This window comes from Myotis yumanensis, unplaced genomic scaffold, assembly GCF_028538775.1.
Source record: "Myotis yumanensis isolate MYYU_CA2020_CCGP unplaced genomic scaffold, mMyoYum1.0.hap1 SCAF_16, whole genome shotgun sequence".
Taxonomy (NCBI): domain Eukaryota; kingdom Metazoa; phylum Chordata; class Mammalia; order Chiroptera; family Vespertilionidae; genus Myotis; species Myotis yumanensis.
The window spans coordinates 51956412-51971644 of NW_027223767.1; the positions used below are offsets into that span (position 1 = coordinate 51956412).

Genomic DNA, 15233 nt, shown 5'->3' on the forward strand with positions numbered 1-15233 from the left:
CCGTGCAGGGGTGGCTCTGGGCTCGGGTGGCGTCGGCGCCACCTCGGCCCTGTTCCGCGCTGACCTGCGTCCCCTCCACACTCAGGTGGCGGCATAGGGCAGGCACCGGGCAGGCGGCTGCAGCGGAGGGAGGCCCGCAGAGGCGACCGAGGTTAGAGGCGGTCTCGTGGGCGGGCCCTCGTCCAACCTGACTGGCGTCCTCGTGAGAAGAGATCAGGACACAGACACCCAGCAGGACGCCGAGCGAGGACACGGGGACAGGACACCCGTCTACGCGCCAAGGAGAGCGGCCGCCACAGCCCTGCCCACACCCCGTCTCAAGCTCCAGCCTCGGCCCGAGACCGGTGGCTGCTGTTCGCGCTGCCCGGTCCGTGCAAACCGATACGGCCGCTGACAGGCAACGGGCGGGCTGCTCTGCCCTGCGCCCGCTTCCTCGGCCGTGAATGGGGTGACCAGGTGCCCCCTGGAGGGGCTGGGTGGTTAAGGGTGTAAAGAGCTTTGTCCAGACGGGCACAGGACGCTGCCACCGCCCTTTCTCCGCTTTCCCGGGCAGGACACCCGGTCCCCGTGGCGCCCACGCCCCTCTAAGCCCCAGACCACCCCCCGGGGGACCGGGGCCTCCTGCAGGGCGGACAGCGGCCACCACACCAAAACCCATAGCTGCCTGGCTGGTGTGGCTCAGTGGTTGAGCGTCGACCTATGAACTAGGAGGTCAGGGTTTGATTCCCAGTCAGGGCACAGGCCCAGGTTACGAGCTCCATCCCCAGTGTGAGCTGTGCAGGAGGCAGCCGATCCATGATTCTCTCTCATCGTGGATGTTTCCATCTTTCTCTCCCTATCTTTTCCTCTCTGAAATCAATAAAAAATGCTTTAAAAACCCCACAGCTGCCCAAGGACACCAAGCAGCCACACAGTGGGCCCTTGGGGAGTGGAGACAGGAGGAAGTTCTGGGGGGCCGGCAGATCAGAAATGACTTACAGCCGCCCCCCCAGAGCCCCCCCCCAAGAACCGGGAGCTGGCAGAGCCGCTCCGCCCCATCACACCAGCTGCCCAATCCCGCTTCCCCTCGCAGAGCCCGGCGTAATGGGGCATTAGAGGCGAATTGAATTTCCCTTTAATTACAAGGGCCCGCAGATAGCGTTTATTTGTAATCGGGAGTTAATGTGGTTTCCCCCTCCTGCCATGAGGGGCTGTCTGCACACACATGATCTTGCCCTTGGGGGTGGGACGGAGACAGGACCCTGCCCGGGGCCCTGCCCTCCACGGCGCTGACACGGGACACCCGAGCCTCCTGCCCCGCCTCCGGCCCGCCCTCGCCAAGCCCACCGCACGCAGGCCGACCGTGTGGCTGTCACATACATGTCACGTGGCTCACACATGCATGAGCTGTCCTAATAGGCAGACGGGAGCGTAATTTCCCTCCAGTTACATACTCAGCGCTTCTGAGAAAATGAGATTTTAGTGATTCAATTGGACTGAGAAGCAGGGCTATAAAAAAATGAAATTTGTAACCATCGTGCAGTTAAATTAGTTAAATGGAGAGGAAGGAGCTGTGGAAATTGACCCGCGATCTCCTAAGGACTAATCAGACATTTGAACCCAGTTGTGCTAACAGAGCCCTGGGGCGTTGCGGGTGGCGAGGGTGGCGCGGCGGCCGGGCCTGGCGTGGGGGCCAGGGCCTGCAGGCGGGGGCGGGGGCGGGGCCAGGCAGGCCTGGCACAGTCCTGAGGACCGTGTGAGGCCGTGCAGGAGGGAGAGGAGGAGCCGGGAGAGGCAGGCGCTGGGATGGAAAAACCCCGAGCACACACTTCCTGGCCCTGGCGGTTCCCACTGCAGCGGTTCGGAGCATCCCCTGGTGCCACCTGCAGGGGGGTCGCCAAGGGGACCCAGTCGCTGAGGCCTGTGCGAGAGCTGGTGCAGGTGTGGCGGGGGCTGGCGGGAGTGAGTGACAGACGGGGACTGAAACTGCAGGGTCCCCATGCTCCTCCAACCCCAAACCCAGAGGCTCAAGCTGGGGGGGGGGAGGCAACTTCCCCGGCTGCCCAGCCCACCTCTGCCGCCTCTCCCCCCACCTCCCCGGTCCTCCTTGGGGCCCCCTATAGCAGGGGTCAGAGGTCCTGCGGGTGGAAGGTGGTCACTAAACTGGGGGCTCCGAGTTTCAGGGGTGGCAGCAGGCCGGGGCCTTTCTGGGAGAAAGAGGCCGCCTGGCTGGGCCCCCTGGGTCAGCGCTGGGCACGGACCTCCAGTGCCTTGGGTGTCCAGACCAGCTGCTGACGCCAGCTCTAGGGGAGCCCCAGGCCCCGGAAACGAGGCTGTAATTCTGCTCTGCAGGCTGGGGCGCAGCTCCGGGAGGGCGTGGAGAAGCGGGGGGCATCCCACAGACCCTCTTTCTGACTCCGACCAGACCTCTCTGTGGTCAGAGACGCCACCAGGGGAACAGCCTAGTGGGGACCCAGGCAGAGCAGCGCTCACTGGAGCCTGAGAGCAAGGTGGTGGTGGTGGGGGGGGGGGGGGGTTGAGCAGGAAGGAGGGGCCGCTCAGCCCACACGAGGGGCCCGCTGCTCCGGTGGTGCCCGCGGTGCAGGCCGGTCCGTGGGGCCTGCTTCCCATCCAACTGCATCGAAAGCCTTGCAGACAGGGAGCCCACTTTCCCCAGCGCCAGGAACCACCTGAGGTAGAGCCCCGTGCCCTGCGCTCAGCCGCTCCTGCCCAGGCGCTGCGAGCGGCTCCCGGCCAGATGGCGTCCATACGAGCTGCTGCGCCCACCCCGCCCAGGCCTCCTCTGGGCCTTCGCCAAAGCCTGACCCTTATGCTGAGCCGGGCAAACGGGCGGGACTCCACGGGTGGGTGGCCCCTGTGACCCGCCCCTGCCCCTGCCCCGGTCGGAGCCGGTTCCAGACCATCGGCAGGGGCAGCTCCTGCTTCTGTGCTGGTAGCGCCCATGGCGGCCGAGACCCTCACCCCTGCAGCTGGGACAGAGGCAGAGGGCAGAGCCGCAAGGACGCTGGAGGCGGTGGCGGCAGGAATGGTCCCGTGTCTGGCTCTGGGAGGGTGGCCTGGCTGCAATCGGCGGCTCCCCACTGGCCCTGTGGGTCCTGGGCAGAGGCTCCCGGCGGAGAGCAGGTGGCGAGGGATCCAAGGGAGGTTTGGGGGCGCGGGCAGGGTAGCTCACTGCATCAGCAGCTCCCACGCAGGCCCAGACCAAGCTCATTTGGGGCGATTCCATTTACCCCTCACATCCCCCCAGGCCTCCATGGGGGCCAGCCCTTGGCCCCCAGGGGAGGGGGGGCTGGGGCGCGGCCCTTGGAGGAAGGCGGACAGAGACCCCCCACCTGTCAGATCCCCCCTGGGGGTGGGCAGCGTTTCCCCTTTTCTGTCTGGGAGTGGGGGGGGGGTCTCCGTTCCCAGTTCGGGAAGGAAGGTGAGTTGGACTAGAAGCCTGGCCGCGTTTGCCAGGGAAACGGTGCCACGGGGGCTGCAGGGCAGGGGTCAGAACACAGACAGCCCCCGGCTAAGGGGTGGGAGCCCTGGTGGGGGTGGGAGGGGATGTGTGGGGTCCAGGTTCCATGAGGGTGGGCGGGGAGCAGGTGGAGTGGGCCCGGCACACCCTCAGCATCTGGCTCACTCCAGGGCCCGGGCAGCTTACTCATCTTCCACGCTGGGCGCCAGGAACGAAATGCACTTTACCCCTAAGGCAGACCCGCACCCTCATCTGCCTGGAGCTGGATGCAGCCTGCCTGCCTGGGACGCATCCAGAGGGAGGGGCAGGGGATGGGGCAGGGGAGGGGGCAGGGAGGAGGCGGGGTCGGCGCCCCCAGCCTCTCCCTCCCCCACCTGGGCTGCCTCCCCTCCCAGGCTGCGGCTAAACCTTCCAATATTTACCCTGCTTCGTCTTCCAAAAGGGGGACAAGGAGGAAGCCATCGGGAGAGAGAGGAGGGAGGGGTATCCAGGTTCCTCATGTGGAAGCTAATTGGTCTGACTCGGTCCCAATGAAGAGCCCCCCTGCACATGCCGCTCACAGTGAAGGCGGGGCCGCCTCCTGTGTTCTCCCTGAGACTGAGGGGGGAGCCTGGTGGGGATCCGGAGGCAGTGACGGGCACGAGGGGGGGATCCCCTCTCTTGGGGGGCAGGTGCCCGTGGGCCCATGAGGCAGAACTGGGCAGGCATGACTCCTCCCGACGGGCCTTCACGGGGCGCAATGGTGCCTCTTCCGCCCATTCCCTTCTCGAGGTCTTTCTGCCGCTCCGCGCCCTGCAGGAATTCGGGCTTTGCCCGGGGGCGCTGCCCCTCCTTTGGCATCAGTAGGAGCCCTGCCCTCCAGTGTGACTTGGGGGTTTGCACCCAGGGTATCCCCCTTCCCCTCCCAGGTTCTGTGGGCTTCCAGAAGGTAGCTGAGGTCAGAGGTCAGACAGGGGAGGAACCATGACCCACAGGCCCCAGGTTCACACACAGGGAGACTGAGGCCAGGGAGGCAGAGGCGGTGGCGGGGGGGGGGGGGGGGCGGTGGGTGCTGCAGGTCCGTGCCCCGCGTGCCCAGAGCCGGGGGGGGGGGTGGGGGGGGGGAGCCCGGGGATCACGGGCCACAGACCGAGGGATCAGGAGGCCTACAAGGCCCTCTGGACCAGCCAAGGCTGACCCTGCCTGTCACGCCAGCCCAGGACCCAGAAGCCATGTGTGCCCCCTCCCGTCTAGGAGCCTGAGGGCAGAGCCCACACTGCAGTGCCCACGGAACACTGCGGCCCTGAACCCAGTGATTCTGTCCATTACGTTCAGAACCGTAATGGACAGAATCGGAGAGAGGATGGCGGCAGCCAGGGGCTGGGGAGGGGGGAGGGAGGCTTAGCGCACCTGGAGCTTTTTGGGGGGCCGGGGGTGAAACTGTTCTGGACCTGGCCAGATGTCTGAGGGTGGCTTGGGGGCCTGGCCAGCGTCTGTGAGGGCAGCTTGGGGGCCTGGCCAGGTGTCTGTGAGGTTGGCTTGGGGGCCTGGCCAGGTGTCTGTGAGGGTGGCTTGGGGGCCTGGCCAGGTGTCTGTGAGGGTGGCTCAGGGACACTGGGGCTGGGGGCCACTGCCCCCTCTGGAGTGGGGAGTTCGTATCCCACCTACCTTGCAAATGAGCTTTGGGGTGCTTTTACTTGGAGGACAGCAGAGTCCAGGAGGGGCTGCCTCAGGCCAAAGCTCAGCTCAGAGCAGATGTGAAGGGAGAACAGGGGGGGAAGGTGTTAAGCCTGCCGAAGGGTGTGGCCAGATGTGCACATCTGTCTGGCTGCACAGGCGGGAAAGGAGGCCAGCGCAGGAGCGGGCCCAGGGTCCTGGGGGGGGGCGTGCGGCCGGCCCGGTGCCTGTGGAGGGGAGGCCGCTCTCTGCCAAGGAGCCTGGGCTGAGGTCAGGGCCACGGCCACCAGTGCAGCCCACCCTCACAGACACCTGGTTGGTTGAGTCAGCACCAACCTCAAGCCAGGGATCACCGATTCCACAGGGACCCTCCTCCACGTCCGGGGGACACTCTTCTGCAAAACCTCCCCCCTCCCCCCATCTCATCCCCATTGCCCGCCCCGTCGGGCTCCTTGCCCCTGGCCCGGGCCTCAGCATCGGCTGTTCCCTGGTCTGCAGCCTCCTCTTCCCTCCGGGTTACTCTCCCCCCCCCCACCGATCTGATCACGCCGCTGCCCGGCTCCCAGGCTTTCCACGGCCCCCACTGCCTATTGGGAAAAGCCCAAGCTTCTCCGCTCAGACCCCAAAACATCCCGGGCGACACACTCCCTCGTGCCCCAGGTTCCGGGTCGTCCAGGAATTCGCCCTGAACCCACTCAACTGCGTGTCTCTCCATAGGAGCTGCCAACTCCCTGCGGGACAGCCCCGCCCCCAGGCTCCCCTGCGGCAGGGCTCAGCCCACAGAAGCCCAGGGCAGTCCCCCCTCCTCCACCCACCCTCCGACCCCCCCCACCCCCGACAGAATAAGCCTCATTCCTTCTAGACTGAGTGGCCACCAGCCACGTGTGGCCCCTGAGTGTTGGAAGCGTGGCCGGTCCGACGGATGTCAAAGGTTTCGTGTGAGAAAAGAACGCCGCGTGTCCGTCACGTGTAGCGCGATCAAGTGCCGCAATTCAAGTACTTGGGGTTGGGCACGACAGCAGACCACTCACATGCATCTCATCTGCTTCTTTTCGCTTCGGGAAGCGCAGCTGCTGGGGAAGCCGGGGTCACGTGTGGTCTGACGCCCCTCTGAGGACAGGGCTGCTCTGGGCCAGGGGGTTGCAGACTTTCCCCGTCAAGTTTTCCAGCAAATATTTGGGTTTTGCGGGCATGTGGTCTCTGTGGCGACGGCCCGGCCTGGCCCGGCCACGGTGGCACGGAGGCCGCCACAGATGACACATGAGCGAGCGCGTGTGGCCGTGAGCCAGGAGCCCGTCTTACACAAGCGGACGGTTTGGCCTGGTGCTCTCTGCAACAGCACCGGTTCCGGGCTTTCATAAAACGTATTTATAAAAAGGGGGAGAAGGGGACTGATTCGAACGCTAACCTTTCATTTACCAAACGAGGACATTAAAGAGGAGCAGCGGCCCCGCCGCCACCGAGCAAATGGGCAGCCGCGCACGCACGTGAGGGTTTCTCTTCATGGAAACACGGCTGCTCTCAGGTGGTTTCTCCACTTTCCCACGGAGGCGAAGGCTCCGGCTGCAGCCGGGCTCCGGGCCGTGCGCAAGGCCAGCCCCGCGTCAGGAGGATCCGGCGTCGGGGCTCTGAGACCTCGACCACAGGCAGGATCTCAAGGCCACCCTGTCCACACCCCCTGAAATGGCAGGCTCTGCAGCGGCGCGACGCCCCCCCACCCCCTGCATTTTGTGCTGATTCTATGTGGGAGGTTGGGGAGCCTGTGGGCTGTTGCTGCTGCGTCTGCAGACCGGGCTCCGAGCAGCGAGGCCCAGAGCTGCCCACCCGGCAGCAGGTCCGACGTGTCCATCACAACCCCGCGTGAGCCCGAGCCCGTGGAGCGTGGCCAGTGCGCACGAGGGCGGGCTGCAGAGGCTGCGCCGGTTCCACACACGCAGCACCCGAGCCGGGATGTGAGCCCTCCGTCCTGTCTCCCTGCCGTCACGCCCGGAGGTTAGCATCTGGGACGCAAGGGTTAGAGAGAGCGAATTCGCCTCGCCTGCTCCTCTGCACTGTGTGTGAGGGGCTGCGAGCGAACGTGAACCCTCCTGCTGGCTGACACCGTGTCTGTGCGACAGCAGCGCTCCCGAGCCTCTGAGACGGAGAGACAGCGGCCTCTGGAATCCCTCTGGCCACGGGGAACTCACCACCTCACACGACAACCAAACTGCGGCTGGGAGGTGGCAGAAGGCACCAGCGGAGATCCCACTGAAACCACCCCTCCCTAAACTGGCCGTGGTTTGCCAGGCCCCCCCCTCCCCCCCCCCCGAGAATATGACACTGGGACAAGCGCTCACGCACACTCTCCACTTGTAAGTCCACTTCCCGCCCAGCCTGGTCCCTCTGCTCGCTCCCTAATGAAGGGATGGGCCCAGGAGGAGCCCGGCGGGTTGAGCAGAGCTGCCATCAGAACCCGAAGGCCCCTGAGCCCTCTGCCCGCTCTGGGCTGGGTCCCTCGCTCTGTAGATAAGGCCCCAGAGGCCCCCAGAGACCAGGCGCGAGCTCTAGGCCGCTGGCCCCGGGCAGTCGGCCCCCTCCCGCCACTCGCTGGGGGGTGGGGCTGTGGTACCCACAGCTGTTCCCCGGCTGGTGCGGAGGGCACCTCTCCGGACCACCTGCTGGGGGTGCTGGAGGGAGTCAGCCCCGCTGGTCCCTAGGAGATGCCGTCTGTCACATAAGCGCAGCCCCTGCCGGACCGTGCAGCCATCTGACCACGGCTGGCAGGCCACAGGGGCGGGGGTGGGGGCGGGCGCATGGGATGGGGAGGGGGTCTGGAATCTCCGGGAGGAAGTGGGGTGACGGGGAAAGCAGAGAGGACATGGATGCGAGGAGAAAGGAGGGTGGGCGGGAAGCAGGAGAGGCTTGGGAGAGAGGAACCTTCTAGGGCCAACAACTGACCGGAGGTGGACCCAAGAGGCCGAGGGCTCGCTGGGAAGCACAGATTCCGGTGCTGGGGGACAGGGACAGCTCGCTGGGGGCCCCAGGGGTCTGGGGTGGCTGGCCACACCCAGTTCCTGAGGAGCAGGGGGTCCCTTCTGCAGGCCCACAGTTGGGCCACCACACCGGGGCCTGGGTCTGACCCACCTGTCAGGAATAGCCAACCTCCCTCCTGACGCCTGCCCTGCCCGTGGGACCCCGCCTTGGGCCCAGGGGAGGCGGCACACCCCAGAGCTGGCCGAGGCCCCCAGCCTCCTGCCCCCCCCCCCCCCCGCCCCTGGCAACCCAATCCTCTGCTGTGAGCCGCCCGCGGGTACACGTCCCGGGAGGAGGGCAGGAGACAGAGGGCACCTGGGCTGCATCTCGGCCTCGCTGCCTCCCAGGGCGACACGGGGTGACTCCTAGGTTGTGCGGCTCAGCACCTGCCTGTGTGTGGTGTGCGTGGGCACCCGCTGCGCCCGGGAGGGAGGCCACGGGCTGGCCTCTGCCAGGCTGCAGGGCTCTCCCCTGCCCCCTGCGGACCTCCCAGCATGCCAGCTGGCTATGGGCTTCGCCACGCCTGCCCCAGACTAGCGGAATGATGGGGAAGGGGTTGGGGAAGCCAGCACTGCCCACGTGGCCACCAATCCCGGGCCTCAGGGGGGAGGGGGAGGACGAGCTTGCTTTGTGCCCACCGGGTCCCAGAGCCTCAGCGCGGGGGCGGGGCGGGGGCCTGCCCAGGCCTTGGGGTCCCTGGGGTCCCTGGGGCGGGAAGGATGATGGCCGAGCCACCATCGCTCGTGTGTGATTCTGGGAAACGGGGTGTGGGATTTGAACCTTAGTCACCAGCTGTGACCCCGAGACACGCCGCAGGCCTCCCCCAGGGGCACGCATGCCAGGATGCGCTGACTCAGGCCAGAGATGCCCCGCTGGGGGTGGACCCTGTCCCCGGCCCCCCACCCCGCACCTCCGGGCAGAGACACCCACAGGGCACTGGGGGGTCCATGGAGCGTCTGTGTGGGGGCTGGAGCCGCCTCGGCCGCCGCTCTGTGCCACTCTCACTGCCTGAGTGTATCCTGTGTCCAGGCGAAGCTCCTGTCCCCCCGCCCCTCCCCCCGAGTCCTACTCACCAGGACGTGAGGCGGGCCCAGCCCCGTCTGGCTCCAGCGGGCTGTGCTCACCTCGTGCTCACAGTGAGGAGCGTGTGACCCAAGCCCTCCGTGCCTCAGTTTCCCCAACTGTACAGCATGCGTGCGTGAACCCTCAGCAGAGCCCGGAGCAAACGTGAACCACCAGGGAGCGAACCGGAAGGACCCGCGGAGACGAGTGACCTGCACCCAGAGGACGCAGGCGGCGCGGTCACGGTGGGGAGGGCTGCCTCCAGGCCGGTGGCACGTGGCTGGCCCCCAGGGGCCCCGCGGGCGGGAGGGCTCCTTGGCCAGGCGGCCAATTGAGAATGAGGTTGATGAGACCTCAACGACTCGTCTGGTTAAATTCTCTACTCGTAGGGTAACTTTGTTATGTTTTGTTAGTCCTCACCCAGGGGTATTTTTCCCAGTGATTTTTAGAGGGAGTCGAAGGAAAGGGGAGAGAGAGAGAGAGAGAGAAACATCGACGTGAGAGAGACACAGAGGCTGGTTGCCTCCCGCATGCACCCTGACCAGGGCCGGGGGCCCAGCCTGCAACCAGAGTATGTGCTCTTGACCGGGACGGACGCTCTAACGCTGACCCACCGGCTAGGGCCACAGGACACATTTCAGGACGTGGCTCGGGCCCATCGGCCAGACCTGCACAGCGCGCACTTCTGAAGAAGACGGTGGCCAGCTGTGTGCGCCCGCCCCTCGGGCAGCCAGGGGTGCTCGCAGGCGCCCATGTCACCGAGAGCAAGTGTGTCCCAGACAGGGTCCCCGGAGCCACCCCCGGCGCTGCAGCCTCCCGTGAGGGGCTCCCCCTGCTGCCGTAAGCACCCTTCCTCCCGCCCTGGGGTGGGCAGCGCTGCTGCCCCACAGGGAGCGACGGCTCCCCAGAGCAGAGCTTCCCAGTGAACCTCAAAACCGCCCGAGGTCCGACTCCCCGAGGGGACGCTTCCTGCCTCTGCTGACTCCAGAAACAATCGGCGCCGCACCCCGAAACCGGACGGAAACCCCACAGCCTCCCGGAGACCGGGCGACTGGCAGCCGGCGCTGCCTGTGCTTCCATCCTGATGAAGAGCGTAAAGATGACAAGATGGAGGGAACTCAGAACGCAGCCCCCGGAAGGCCCAGGGGTGCCCACTCTCGGGGGCCAGCGGCCCCTCCCCCATCACCACCTAACACTGCTCTTCACGCACTTACGGCCCCGGCTCTCTCCCCCGGCGCGATTCCCTGACTCTGCCAAGCAGCGCTATGCTCTTATAGGGCACCGCAGCTTCACGGTAAGTAACGACCGTGACAAACCCCATTTCGTGGGCCTGGGGTTTCCTCCCTCTCTCTCCAAGTGTCTCCCACGGGCGCCCAGCCAGGCCTCCAGGGAGCCTCGCTGAGGGTCTGCGTTTCAGACCAGGCCCTTCCTTCCTCAGAAGGGTGACCAGGATCACCCCACTCCTCACTGGCCACGGTGCAGCAGGGACCACAGCCTCCCGTGTCGCACCCCAGGGCGCCCCCCCCAGGGCCAGATGTGGGGGGACCAGTGCCCTGGGCTGCCCTGGAAGATGGCCCAGGTACTCACAGGGAGCCAGAGCCCCCAGGTGGGGAAACCAAGGCCAGGCCTTGTGGGGTGGAACCTGAGTGGCACCAGGACCATCCCGGGGAGGTGAGCTCTTAACGAACCCCACAACCCAGCCAGCAGCGGGAGCCTCCTGGTGTGGGTGACCCGAAGCCCGGCCTCCGGTCAGGGCTCTCAGGGCTGAGCGGCCGAGAGGAGGGTTGACAACTCGCGCCTCTAATTGATTGCAGAGCCGCTGTGTCTTGGGGGGACGTGGCCCGGATCTCAGCAAGCTCCGTGTGGCCCCCGCAGCCACGCAGCCGGAGAAGGCTGCTGCCTCCCGGAGAAGGTGGAATTCTACTGGCCGGGCTGGGTTTCTCCTTCCCGGAGACGGTCGCCAAGCGGGCCTGCCCGGTGCGCCTCTCACGGTGCCGCAAACCCCGTCTGGTCTTGCTTGGTTTCCCGTCTCCTGCGCTGCTGTCGAACGTGCTGTTGAGACCCAATGCGCAGCCTGCAGACCTGCCACCCTCCCGGGGAGCCTGCGGGGAGCGAGCCTGGCTCCGGAGGCCGGGTTGGGGCCACCAGGGCCCCTCCTCACCTGCCCTCCGCGTCCAGGCCACTCGGGGGCCAGGGACTCTGGAGAGCTGGTCTGGGGCAAACCAAGTCCCGCAGTCACTGCTTATGTTGTCAGCCTTGTCCCCCAGAGCTGCCTGTGCTCCTATACAACCGTGCCCTAGGAAGAGCCAGGAGGTGGCTGCGTTCTAGAACGTTCCCACCCTGCTGAGACACGGCACCCTGAGGACAGTTGCGAAGGAAACTGGGTGCTTCGACGCCTGGCCCGATGGGCAACCGCCGTCTTTTCCAAACAACTGCCCTCACGGGATGGGGATGGCTCCAAACACCACCCACTGGGGGCGCATTCGCCCAGCCCTGGAGGGGTCGGGGTGCCTTCCCCCAACCACCAGCACTGGTCCGACCCCCCTGAGGCAGCGCCCCGTCTGGCACCCCACGGAGGCCTGCAGCCACTTCATCTGGACTCAGCCCTCCCACTGGGGCCAGAGGCTGCAGACTTCCGCCTGTCTCCGGGGGAGCGAGCTGACCTAAGAGCACAGCCCACGCTGGGGCTCCTCTCCCATCCCACACGCTGCCTGCCGCCCAGGCAGCCCTGCGGGGGTGGGGCTTGGGTGGGGCACATCCGGGCTCCTCCAGCCTCTGCTCCCGGGAGCCTCTTAGACATTCAGGGCCTCAGTCCCCACCTGAGGTCCCCACGGGACCCCCGCCACCACGCACATCTGGGAGGTGCCCCCTGACTGCACCCCAAATGACGATGGGGAATTTGGGAGCCGGCCTGGGCCCGGTGGGCGGGGGCCCCTCAGCCGCTCTTGCCGCCCCAAGCTGTGTCCAGGACGGCCCAGATGTCACAGTTGGCTCCAGGGGTGGTGTGGACCGGCCCCTGCAGTCGCTGACATGCCCGGCAGTCCTGCTGCGTGAGCCCTGGTACCGGGCCGACCCGAACACCCAGCAGCCCAGGGGCTGGGCCCTGGCTCAGCGCTGAGGGCCCATCTGTCCACAGTGCCTCCTGAGCCACCTCCCCTGGCCCCTCCTTTCCGGGTTCCCGGGAGAGCCCACGGGGCACAAAAGACAAGAACCCGCCATGCAAAGGCCCAGCCGCCCCTGGAACCTCTCACTGTCTCCAGGGAACACACACTCTGGGTCCCCCCTCCCACACCCACGCGGGGAGGGGAGGAGGAGGGGTTCCCTGGACTCCAGGCCTGTCTGACCCTGACCGCGGGCTCAGGTGGCACCCCACCTCCCACCCCCAGTGCCGGGTGCTGACCAGGTCCTGTGGGAGCGGTCTGCTTGGCCCGGCAGGCCCGGGACAGTCAGCCCGAAGCTCTCTGGCCTCCCCAGTAGCCCCCAGGCCCCTGCAGACCCGCGCAGAGGCTGAGGGGCTAAACATAAAGGAGGCAGCGCCGCACCCACAGGCAGGGAGGGAGGGTCGGTCAGGAGGGTGGGCCCCAGGGCGCTGCAGCCCCCGGGCTCTGGGAACGCAGACCCGAGAGGCCCAGGGGCCCAGTTCCGGCAGGGACAACCCTAATTCCGCATTGGGTGGGATGGCAGGGTCCCCTCCCCCACGCCGGGGCCAGAGGGCAGGAGGCAGCTGAGGCTCCGCGCACCCTCCCGGGGAGCATTCTGGGGACCTGGGGGTTCGGAGTCGCTGGGTTTCTAGCTCTCCTCGCCAGCCCGAGCTTCCGGCAGCCCCGCAGATGGCAGAAGTCTGGCCCCAGCCCCCTTCTCCCTGGAGCTCCCGGGCCTCCCTCGCCAGCCCCAGGGGCGGGTGGCCCTCCTCCCTGTAGGCCCAACACGCAGTTCCCGCTGCAGCAGAGCTGCTGTCCGCGCCGCAGCCACCTCCGCCTCCGTCTCCGTCCACCCCCTGGCTTTCCCCGCTCAGCTGGAGGGGGCCCAGCTCCCCGATCTCCCACCCCCGGGGCTGACGCGAAGTTCCCCAAAGTGACCAGGGCGCTGAGAACGCGTCCCCCTCCCCCGGCTCCCCCCGAGACTCCGTCCGCCACCCCCTCCTGCGCCCTCGGAAAAGTTGCAAGCTTAGCCCCAAACTCTGGTCCCCCCTCCACACCCTGCGCAGTGCGAGCCCCCGCCGACCCCCACGCACGGCCCCTGCGCAGGGGCGCAGCTACCCGAACCGGGACCCATGCGGTGACCGGGAGCGCAGCGGGGGGCCAGCGCGACCAGGAAGCGAGCGAGTGCCGGGTGGGCGGCGGCGCCGGCGCACGTGCGTGGGGCGGGGGTCGCGGGGCTGGGCCCGCCAGGCCGGGGGCGCTTACCTGTTGGAGGTAGAGGAAGGCGGGTGGGCAGGGCACGGCGTGCGGGAGCATGCTGCCGGAGTTGGACAGCAGGAGGCAGCCGGAGTTCGCCATGGAGCACAGCATGGGGCGGCCGGGGGGCGCCCCGCGGGGAGGCAGCTCTGCGCCGCTCGCACCCTCCGCGCGTCCCTTGGCGAGTGCGCGCGCCCTGCCTCCCGGGCGCCCTCTCGGTCTCGGTCTGCTCCTCCTCTTCCCCCTCCTCCCCCTCGCGGCGTGGCGCGGCGCTCCCGAACAGCAAAGCAGGAGGAAAGCCCTGCGCCTCGCTCCTCCGTGCTCCCACCCGGCGCGGATGCTGAGCGCGCGAGAATATGGCCAGAGAGGCTCCGTGCGCGAGACGAGAGGACGGCGGGGCTGGGGGGGGGGGGCAGTGGGGGCGCCACTTTAGCCCCAGCCCTGTCTGCAAAGAGCGGTGCGGTGCGTGTGCGAGTGCGCGTGTGCGCGCGTGTGTAGCGGTGGGAGGGGAGTCCCCGGACCAACACCGAACAGCCCCGCGGAGGGAAGGGAGCCCGGGCGCAGGCACGACAGCTGATCCCGCGCTTAACCCCCAGCCCGCGCACCCTCCCGAGGCCCCAGCGCTGCCCTCTCCGGGTCCCCCAGCAACTGCTCTTGGGTTTGGGGTCTGGAGGCTGCCTCCCCCTCCCCCCTGTCCACAGGCCACTGCGGAGAGGAGCGCCGCCTCTGCTGCCTGCCTTGGAGAAGCCCTGTCCGTAGGGAGCCGGCCTGGGGCGGGATGGCGGTGATGTAATGAGGACATCTACGCAGAGGCCTCCGCTGGGGCCGCTCCTCCTGGCGTTCAGGGCTCCGGAACCCAGCCGGAGCCCCCGGGAACCTCTCCTGCCCTCCGGTGGCTCTCAGACTCCCTTTCCGTCCCCTGCCTGCCACAGGCACGTCGTCCTGTGGATCCTTAATATGGCCTGGGGGTCAAGGGGCACCGGCTACCATGCATCCTCCCCTCCCCCCACCCGGGCACTGGACCTCCTGCACACAGGTCCACCCAGCAGGAGTGCGGGGGTCCCCACCCCTGGCCCCGTCAGCGCTGGGCCCAGGTCTGTCCCCGCACCACCACGTGACAGGTGTGTGAGTGCCCGCACAAACCTGCAGCTTCACCTGCTCCCCCCCCACAGGCCTGCCATGCAGCCACACTCGCCAGGTGCCCACTGGCCAGGCTCAGTGACCAGGACCAGCCGCGGGTGAGCGTGGCTGTGAGAGGCCGAGGCAGGAGAACACGCCTCACCTCTCGCCCCTTCCCCCCGCTTCTCCAGGGCAAGGGGCGAGTCTCAGGTGCCCAGCAGCAGCTCTGAACTTGCCCGTCTTCCCTAAAGGCACCTGGGATCCCCCTCTTCTCACTTCTGAGAACAAGCCCTGCTCTGGAGGGGGGCAGGCCTGGGACCCCTGGCGAGGCCTGGGAGGTGTGCGGAGGCCTCCCGTGCGCGCTGTGTGGCCTCAGGGAAGTTGCTGTGCTCTCTGGACTTCCGCATCTGAGATGCCCGGGGCCCTCACTGCCCCTCAGGCTGGAGCAGCGAGGAGGGCGGAGGGAGGTTGCCCTTGGCGCCCTGCGCCCGTCTGGGCACCAGCTCCGAGCTCCTTCTGAACAAGGC

General features: G+C 67.5%; 1 protein-coding gene across 3 annotated transcripts in view; it reads right to left on the reverse strand.

Moving 5' to 3' along the window:
* Positions 1 to 15233, reverse strand: part of RBFOX3 (RNA binding fox-1 homolog 3) — a 114734-nt gene that overhangs the window by 35133 nt on the left and 64368 nt on the right. Inside the window, exon 1 of one of the 3 annotated variants that reach the window (XM_070393503.1) lies at positions 13597 to 13821. The exons of 1 other annotated variant lie outside the window; for it this stretch is intronic. In XM_070393503.1, the coding sequence (XP_070249604.1) occupies positions 13597 to 13701 (105 nt within the window). In that variant the 5' untranslated portion in view covers positions 13702 to 13821. Of the gene's footprint in view, positions 1 to 13596; positions 13822 to 15233 lie in introns of those variants that run through there. One more of the 3 variants, XM_070393505.1, reaches the window with a different exon arrangement.